At 45.6% G+C, this 9748-nt stretch overlaps 1 protein-coding gene across 3 annotated transcripts in view; it reads right to left on the reverse strand.

Moving 5' to 3' along the window:
- Positions 1 to 8609, reverse strand: part of GBE1 (1,4-alpha-glucan branching enzyme 1) — a 1374432-nt gene extending 1365823 nt beyond the window's left edge. The window contains exon 1 of one of the 3 annotated variants that reach the window (XM_069636445.1): positions 8371 to 8600. In XM_069636445.1, the coding sequence (XP_069492546.1) occupies positions 8371 to 8465 (95 nt within the window). In that variant the 5' untranslated portion in view covers positions 8466 to 8600. Of the gene's footprint in view, positions 1 to 8370 lie in introns of all 3 variants that reach the window. The other 2 variants (XM_069636447.1, XM_069636446.1) reach the window with 2 other exon arrangements.
- Between the last annotated feature and the right edge of the window lie 1139 nt (positions 8610 to 9748).

Consider the following 9748-nt stretch of genomic DNA (forward strand, 5'->3'; position numbering starts at 1 on the left):
ATGGTCCATTGTGACAAAGGGTATTTGAAAATAGGGTGTGATATGAGTGGTGTACCATCTCAATATTGAATCTAATCTAATATAACATAAACATAAGCATTTGAATTGTGCGCTGCATACTGGGCCGGGATTATGGTGTGCGTCGCCTGATTGAAATCCTTAACATTACCAGACCAAGCACAGCTAGATTTGAGAATCCTGTATAGTGGGAGAGAGGCCTACACATAACACCGCTAGATTTGAGTGCAAAACCAAACACTGCTACACCTGAAAACCCTGCACGGTGGGAGAGGGGCTCACACCCAACAGTGTAAGCCGAGTACAAGACTAAACACAGCTTGAGTGGAGTACAAGACTAAACACAGCTTGAGTGGAGTACAAGACTAAACACAGCTTGAGTGGAGTACAAGACTAAACACAGCTAATAATCACAGTACTAGCCTAGAGGGTGCAAGCTAATCACAGTATTAGCGTATACGGCGCAAGCTAATAATCATGGTATATCACAATCTAAGTAGGTTTGTTATGTGGCAGGGCTTCCAGAGTAGAGTGTTTGCTCTACTCCCCACCCTGGCCAACAAGCAATGCCCAACAGTTTGGGGTTTGTGTAGGCATGGGAAAGGCATTTGCCAGACACTGTCATGGTATTACCTGGCCATTGATGGTAGCAGATGTAAAATGCAGAGTACCTGACCATCTAACAGAAGTGCCTTGTGAATACCTAATACATACACAAGCCCAAACTGTTGGCTTTGCCAATGCTTGCTTTTAACAGGACTTCGGTAAAGGACATCTATAGTGCTTATAGAGTGGCTGAAAGCAGACCTGGTTTCAACATTTTTATTAAACCAGTAGTGCCTTTACAGCTCCAATTAAGTCATTAACTCTCAGGTGACTGCTTTGAGAAATGTCTGGCAGGCACTTTGAGTGCAAAGTTTGACATTAAGACTTGACTAAAGTCAGCCGAAAGAGTTCCCATGAGGAGGTGTTTCGGCGGGGAGGAGCAGGACCTGGATGGGAATGGCCATAGGGAATAGCATGGCCATCGGCAGTCAATGGGTGGGGACGTAACCAAACACCTTCAAGATTTATGTCTAATGACATTTCTCCCCTTCTGTACTCTGATGCACAATGTTCTGCTTATAGGTGGCTCTCCCACCCAATAGCCCAAACTAATGACTATTAGTGATTCAGTTTGCACCACCTATGCAATGGCAGGCCAATCTCAATATAAACCACTAAGATAACTTTTTAAGGCAGACTGCGCTTTATGAATTTAGCAGAACCCCCTTTCATTAAAAATCTACTTACATGAGCTCTTGAAATTTCCAAAAACCCAGAAGGTTTCTCTAACAGATGGAAAACTATCATACATACACTAATACGCACAAAAGGAATTCAGCACCAGGATGTTCCCTAACAGGTCACGTCGACACATACTTATATGCATTTGTATCTGTTAATCCAAAAGGGTTTCGTTCTTGGTTTTCGTGTCTACACGGTCACTGGTGTAAGAAAATCAATGCATGCTCTTCACCCTTTTGAGTACCCTCAACCCCCCCGTGCCCTCACTCCATCCGAGCATTATTGCTTCCCGAAAAGTTAATTGAAGTTGTACTTCTAACTAAAAGTGGCCAAATGTATTTATTTGCATTTGTAGAGCGCACTTACAGAGTATAAAACGGACTTGAAATTGACAGGCAGGAGCCCGGAGGTTTCATGGTTACACAGTAACAAGCAACAATACCGGAAATGACTGATACAGATTCATAATTCAGACAAAGTCTAGTTTTGATGGCCTTGCGGAAGGTTACATGTGGCTCGATAAATCTTAGGTGAGGTAGCAGTGCGTTCCAATGCGTGGCTGCTAGGGTGGAGAAGCTAGAGCCACCAGCGCGCACCTTTCGGGAAGTGGGCGTGACAATTGTGTTGGCAGAGCAGGATTTTAGGGGTCTGGTGGCAGTATGCTTGGTAATTGTTGGTAAGGTAGGGAGGGGCAAGTTCGTGAAGGCATGTGTGGGTGAGGGCAAGGATTTTGAAAACGATTCTCTTTGACAGGGAGCCAGTGAGCTTGCCTTCTGATTTCGGAGATATGTACTCTTCTTGCGATGATTGTGACTGCCCTCAATGCATTGTTTTGAGCTAGCTGCAGTTTGGCCAAGTTTTTGTTGGAGGTCCCAATGAGAAGGGCATTGCAGTAGTCGAACCTTGACCCGATAATAGCCCTTGCGATGGTGGGGCAGTTGTGACGGGCAAGGAAGGGCCTGGCGGCGTTGAGGATTTTGGAGTAGTAGGCTGAGGAGGCGGTGATAGCATTGACCCGTCTGTCCATGGACAGGTCGGAGTCCAGGTAGAATCCGAGTGTTTTCACATGGTTGGATACCTTGATAGGGATGTTATCAATGATGAATGAGGCGTACTGATCTTTGAGGTTGCCCAGTGTGAAGGGTGACCCTATGAGGAGGAGTTCAGTTTTTTCACTACTGAGGCAGAGCCAGTTCTCTGCCATCCAGGATTGGATGGTAGAATAGATGGTGGTAAGGGTGGTGGTGTCTGCTAGGTAATCGCCAGAGAGTGGGATGAGTACCTGTCTGTCATCCGCGTAATTGGTATATGATATGCCAAGAGAATCAAGGATGCTGGACAGGGGCCTAGTGAAGAGGTTATATAGAGCGTCAGCGCGATACATGAACCCTGAGGTGAGGAGGCCGAGTCAGAAAAGACTTTCATGGCCCTTCCATGGAGAAAGGAGGTGATCCATAGACAGGCTTTGGGGGAAAAGTTGGCTTGGGTGACAAGATGGTGGCACAAGGTGTTGTGGTCAACCAAGTCAAAGGCCACGGATAGGTCCAGGAGCAGTAAGAGCAGGTTTGCCTGTGTCTCTAAGATCGTCCATTTGGTTCTTTAAGTCTAGGAGAGCCGTTTCGGTGCCGTGGGCGGAATCCAGATTGCCGCAGGCCGAGTAGACTTATCTTCCAGGAACTTTTGGATTTGCAGGTATACTGCTTTGTCCAAATTTTTGAGCTGGAATGGTGCAGTGGTGATAGGCCTGTAGTTCCCAGGGATTGTTGGGTCGAGCGAGGGTTGAGGAGTGGGCGTACCCAGGCTTCCTTGAGTCCAGACGGGACATGGCCTGACTGGAAGGAGGCATCAATAAATGCTGTGAGGAAGGGGGCTAAGGTAGGTGCAGAGTCTTTAATGAGGTTAGCAGGGCAGGCATCACCCTTGCAGTTAGAGGGTTTGATGGATTTGAGCAGGGCGTTGACCTCTGTCTCAGTGATTTCAACTCAAATAGAGGGCAGGACGTGGTTTTGGTGGGTGGTTCAGCGTGCAAGTTGGCTATAATGCCGGAGAGGGCTTTTTGGTGGCCGCGGATTTTGGTTTGGAGGGTGTTAAGCTTCTCTAGCATGGCAGATTGAATGCTATTACACCACTTGTCTTTGATGACTGATGGCGGGGTGGCGGGGGGGCAGATGGTTTTTCCAGTTCCCTGAAAATGGAGAAGAGTTCAATAGACCCTGACTTGGCGTCAGAGATCCTAGCATTGAAGGAGGCAGCCTTGGCTAAGGTAATGTTTATTTTGTAGGATTTGGAGATGGCTTTGAATTTCTGTTTGGTGGTTTCAGAGGGGCTGGCTTTCCATGTGGAGAGGGCAATCCTCTTTAGCGCACGTTGATCAAGAAGTTCTTTGGTGAACCAAGAGTTAGCATGTTTTGCTTTTTTAAGAGTCAGTGGAGCAATGGCGTCTACTACTGACTTGATGACCTCCTTGAAGGTGTTAGCTAAGGTTTCAGGGTTATTGGAGGAGGGGGCCTATAAGGCAGGGTTGAGGAGGTAAGGTGCTAGGTTCTCGACTAAGTAGGCGTGAACTCCTAGCGTAGGTGGCTGGGCATGGTGAGGGAGGTGAGCGGGCCACTTTCTTGGTACCAAGTTTGAATTGGATGTAGTGGTGGTCGGACCATGGGATGGGCGTGTTGGCAGTGACGAGAAGGGAGCAGTTGTGATGACTGATCCAGTCGAGGGTGCGCCCTTTGATATGAGTGGGGTCAGAAATGGATTGTGTGAAAACGAGGATGGACAACGCATTCTTGAGGAATTTAGCATGGGAGTCCTTCGGGTCATTCAGCCCTAGGTTGAAGTCACCCAGAAGTATGACCTGTGAGGTCTTTTTTGATGTTAGACAGTGCAGGGATAAGGGTGTCATGGAAGTCAAAACATGGGCCTGGGGGTCTGTAGACAGTGGGTGGTTATAGTGCAATTGGGGGAAACATTTATTTTTAGAGCGAGGTGGTCGCTTTTGTGGTCAAGCGGACCTTCAATTTCTATTGCCATCTCTTTTGAACCAGCCCCCACTTTGCCAACAGTACAGCATACACTTTTTAGAAAAATAAGCTTTGAATTCCTTCATACATGCTGCCATTGTCATTACGGCATTAGAACTCAGATTTGGGACTATAGCAAGACAATTACCAAAGAGGTTTCCCTATCGTTAAGTGCAGCAAAAGCAGAATGGTGGGTCCACTGAGAAGATGTCTAAATATCAATTGAGGGGTGAAATATCTGTTGACATATGTTTTTTTATATATAAGGCGACACTTTTTTCTTTCATTTTTTAAATCAATCATTCTGAAATGCCAAGCTTCTGGGTGCCAACTTTGAATACATTTGACATCATGCTGTGAAAGCTGATAAACTGATTTGCTGTCATTAGTTCCTCCTGGACAGAACATTCCAGACATTGAACCAAAGTCTGCACCCAGTACAGTGAGACTTTGTTTCATCTAACTGGTATATGTTGACAGGAAAGGAAGAATTTACTAGCTCAACCTTAATATTAGAGATAGGCCAGCAGAAGAGTTCCTTGCGCCCCAGAGTGGTTGCCTCTGCATGCAGTGCAAAGATCACAGAGGGAACTGAAATATATTTGTCATGAGAGAAGCATGCAAAATGTTGTTCAGGACTTTGTACGTTGACAGCAAAGCCAGAAAACAAAACTCTAGAAATGGGAGTTGTCCAGCATAGACAATACTCATCGGAGATGGCTAACTCAGCACTTGTCATAACAGACTAAGAAATCTGCAGCCATTGCCCACTTCATTATTACAATCTGGCAGTGCCCGCTCTTGCTTTATGTAGGTGATGAGAAAAACTGAAGCATCAGTGTGGGCACCCCAATAGCTGATCTTGGCTACTGGACATGGAAACTGCCTTGCACCTGGAAGAACATTAGTAAAGGTATGAATCTTAGAAAAAGCCAACACAGGAAACGGTCACCCTCAGACCACAACATTCCCTGCTTCGAGCACCAGTAGGGCTTTGTACCACAATCAAAAAGAAAACGTAACCCAAGACATTCTTCTTAAAGGAACGGGTACTATGGAACCAGCTCTCAACATTGCCTGGAGCAAGACATTGATTTACTGACCAGTATGTACCGTACAAGTGCTTCAAAATCTTAAAAAGGTAACTTGAGTAGGTCGAACTAACTTTAGCCTAAAAAACAGATTAACATCCCAGCCATTGACTCTTGCTCCTCTAAAAAGCATAATGAAAACAATTAGAGTTTCTAAACATTGCAGAGTATGCACCCACAATAAATGTCTCTTTGTACACAGCAGACGTTTATTCGTGTGCCTTTCCTAAGTACTTGTGATGGGTTTCTAGCATTTAAATGAACGATAACATCACGATACAACTATCAAAATTAGACGATACAAGTATGCTTAAACTTCCTATTGCACAAAAATGACAGTTCGGACAGTAATATCCACATTTACAGTGGGGTTAGTTGCGTCATAATTGGTTAATCGCCACTTGCTAGAAGTTAAAAGGACTTGTGGGCTAAAAAGATGACACTACAGAGGATTATCGAGGCAAACTCAACACCACGAAGATGGCGCACAAACAAACCAGTGTCCCCAAAGTGCACAGCATTTTTTGTACACATTTTTTTATTTGAGATTAATAAGGCATCAACATACACGTCATAATTTGTAAATGGACTACGCATTAAACTACAGCAAAACATTGTTGCGTGCGATTTTGTTCTATAGTGGCAAAACAGTAGTCACTAACGTATTTTAATAGGAAGAAAGCTATGGAAAAGTAAAATTACTACATTCACATCACAGTAGAACGTCTCACTCACTATATGTGGTTTATCGAAACGCCTAGACCTTCTCACTTTATGTGGTTTATCTAAATACCTTTCTTTAGTGCACCTAAATGTTAACTGTACGGCTTTGGCAAGAGGTGGCCTGGTGTGTAAGGAGCAGGATGTGGTAAATTAGGCAAGTGAACACCGTAAGGGAAACCAAGCGATCGTTTAACCTTGCGCAGCATCTTTGAGGAAAAGAAATGTGTTTCAACAAAATGCACTCGGCTTTTAAGCGAAACAATACGCAGTCAATTGTTGTGCGCTTATAGAGAGGGGCGTTATGTTGAAGTGTATCATAATAGAAACAATTCACACAAGTAGGCTAACCGCAGTGGTCGAAGGGGGTTGGAGCAGTGCGCCTCTACTTTTTTTAGTTACTTTTGACTGCTCCTATTCTGTTTTAATAAGAAACCGTCCCGGATTGGTTTCGTTTGAGATAAAAATGTAGGAACAGAAAGAAGTTGAAACTTGCATTTCACTGAACGTTACCTTGAACAGCAGGCTCATTCGGAGCAGAACATTTCAGTGCCACCAGTTCGGCAGGGGCCCATTTGGCACAGACGTTAAGCCGCAGGAGCCGGTTTGTCACGACATGTTCGGCACAATTTTAGTTCTTCTTATACCTCTCAACTCACACTTTTGGCGGGTGTCACCTGCCACAGGCACCTCTCACCTGCCAAGCCCCTTGCACGCACATATAGATTAATGGGCTTTCACCCGCTAAATAAAAATACTGGTGTTTTCACCCACCATTGGGCCACTAAAGGTTGAGAGCTATGTTTTTAACATTAAAAAGTGATCCCAATATTTTTTTTTAAGATAAAATTAGGCCTTCTCGAACCCTGGCCTGTGGGGCTGCACAATTAACGGCAAGGCCATACAGATCATATTGATTTTATGTGCGCCAGTTACATGTATTAAGCGTAACTTGTCCTTCATGACCTATGATAATACAAGTAACTGGTGCCTTTGAAAGTAATAAAATCTCAATAACCTAGTGGTTAGTACTTTGGTCTTGTGGGCCTGCAGGCCAGGGCGCGAGACAGCAACAAGTCTATTTTTTGTTTTTGTTTTAATTAAGAATAATGGATTGCCGCGCCGAAACATGTTGGGGCCAACGCTTCCCCGCGCCCGACTGGTCACTCCTAAGATTCTGCGCCAAGCTGGCCGCGCCGAAATGGGGTGTACCAGGCATATTTGTTTCCAGGTTGTATTCCATATGGGAGAGGGGCATGGCAGTGGGGTTTATGGAAACAGGCCAGCAGGGAACATAATTCCACTACTTTTCATACACTTCGCAATTGGCTAACCAAGTTGTGGGCAGCATAGGGATTTCAGGCCCTTGGAACGAGTGTAAACGTCTCCTATGTCTCTATTCTTTATTTTAATTTGTGTTTATCGCTGGCCCTACCCAGACAGTCCCAGAGCGCCTAAAAGGCTCAAAGTTTGAAAAGGTGAGAGTTGAAAAAGTTACAAAATGTTCCAAGGAAAACTAGGAAGATTGGGATAGCAGTGTAGGAGGGCAGAGAGGAAAAGGTAATGTTTTGAGGCTCTTTCTGAAAGTGGTGATGGAGGATGCAGTGCCTACGAAGAGGTAAGATGTTTTCCAGAGAGAAGACACGACTCCTGTCTATTGGAGATATATCACATGAGGGTTTTTGAGAACGGCTTCAGGGCATTGCTGTTAGGGAAGCCACAAGGTTGTGAACGATATTATAGTCGTTATGATAATCAGTAGATAGCACGGTCAGTTACCATGTTACGTGCACAAGGTGGTGTCTACCATGATACTACGCACGAGGTTATATTCCACACTTAAGTAGAACGCGGGACCAACGAATGCATAATAATAGCCTCTGAGCAATGGAGGTCTGACATTAATCAGGGATCCGTGACCTTCACGCATTGTGCTTCAAGTCTATTCAGAAGGGTCACTTCGATTGCTTTGCCCTCACGCAGAGGGCTGCAAGGACGTGAGGCGCTCACTGTCTTGCGAGCACGGAGTGCCTCCTACGGGTCTCCTGCGGTTCCACGCCTTCTTAAGGAGGGAGGGCGGGCGGGGGACTTAATGACAAGTCCTTGTTGTACTGCGCACAGGGAACATTGGTGGCTCCCGAAGACGCGTGTGTGCGGGCGCAACGCTTTTTGTCGCTCCTCCTCGTAACCCTGGGGGCCTACAGAGGCAGGTTGTGCGGGGGGAGGGGTGGCTTTACCTCCGGTTGAAGTCCTTCTGATAGGGCTTCAAATAGGGGTCCAGCTCAAGCAGTCTAGAGAGCTCGGGAACGATGACGACCTCTTCCGTGTCCATGGCGGCGAGAGTTAGGCGGAGCAGTCGATGACCGAGCTAGTCGGCACTGCTGCTGTCAGTAAGAGGAGGCGGATGGGAATGGGCAGTATGACATTCGCCGCCGCATTTATAGTCTCGGTTCCTGCTGCACCGGGGGTCACTACCCTGGAGGACCTGTCACTCACCCCTGTACAGATTCACAGTCCAGCAAGCACAGACAACGAGCAGAGCCGCATCATGACAGCAGAGAGCCGAGTCCCCTACAGCGAGATGTGTCCCCCGACAAGACCCCAATAGGGAACAGACCCTCCTGGCTATTCCCTAAATCTGGAGAAGTATCGACAGTAATTTCATCCGAAGGGTCTGTCTAGCAGATTATTCTTTTAAATTGGCTGCTTTTCACCCGTGCACCCGGACGGTTTTCAAGTGCCTACTTTGTAACTTTGCAAGTGAAAGCTCTTGGAGTGACGCACGTACAGTTATCGATTTGTTTTTTTCAAAAGAAACTGATCGAACATAGGGAGGGAGCCCATCATAGTTAAGGGCGTTTAGGAATGTGCCCACCTATCACCCCCAAAACATGTTTTGAAATAATGGGTTGGAATGCACCGTTGTGAGACAAATTGGGTCAAAGCCATGCAATTTACAATTGGTTCTCTAGGCCCCGATAGTACACCTCGTCAACAAGAGTTTTCCCCAACATTTCCATGATTGTACACAATGTATGTCAACCCTTTTAATAATGCTGGTCTGCCAGCATTGCCGTTGTAAATCACTCATGATTTGGCACTCACAACATATGCTGGCATTGCCACTATAAAACCCTCTCAATAAGTTGTGTACACAATATATGCCAGCACTGTCCATGTGAAACACTTTCATGAAGCTGCACCCACAATGCATGTCAGCAATCATATTGTAAATCACTCTGACGATGTGGCAAGCACAATACATCCAGGCATATCATTGTATTTTACTGTTATGCATGATGCTGGTGCAATCATATGGCTTTGTTAACTTAAATACATTCACCCAACAATCTGTCTCTGCTCTTATTTTTTCCAGATTACCACTCTATCCTGTGTTATACCCCTGCAAACCTCCACGGTTATGTCAGCAATAACCTTTTTAGGGACACCTCGCATGCTCACCCTACCAGAACAGATGCACCTAAACATTTGCTGTTGTATGCCTACTTTGTGTACAAAAAGTGGGGGTGTCCTGACTGGAGAAGTCTAAGCCAACTGCCGCTTATTGATTGCAGTCTAGGTTTAAAGACAATGCGTCATCCTTGGGTGTCACCA

The sequence above is a fragment of the Ambystoma mexicanum genome, chromosome 7p, assembly GCF_040938575.1.
Source record: "Ambystoma mexicanum isolate Mex_15411 chromosome 7p, UKY_AmexF1_1, whole genome shotgun sequence".
NCBI lineage: Eukaryota > Metazoa > Chordata > Amphibia > Caudata > Ambystomatidae > Ambystoma > Ambystoma mexicanum.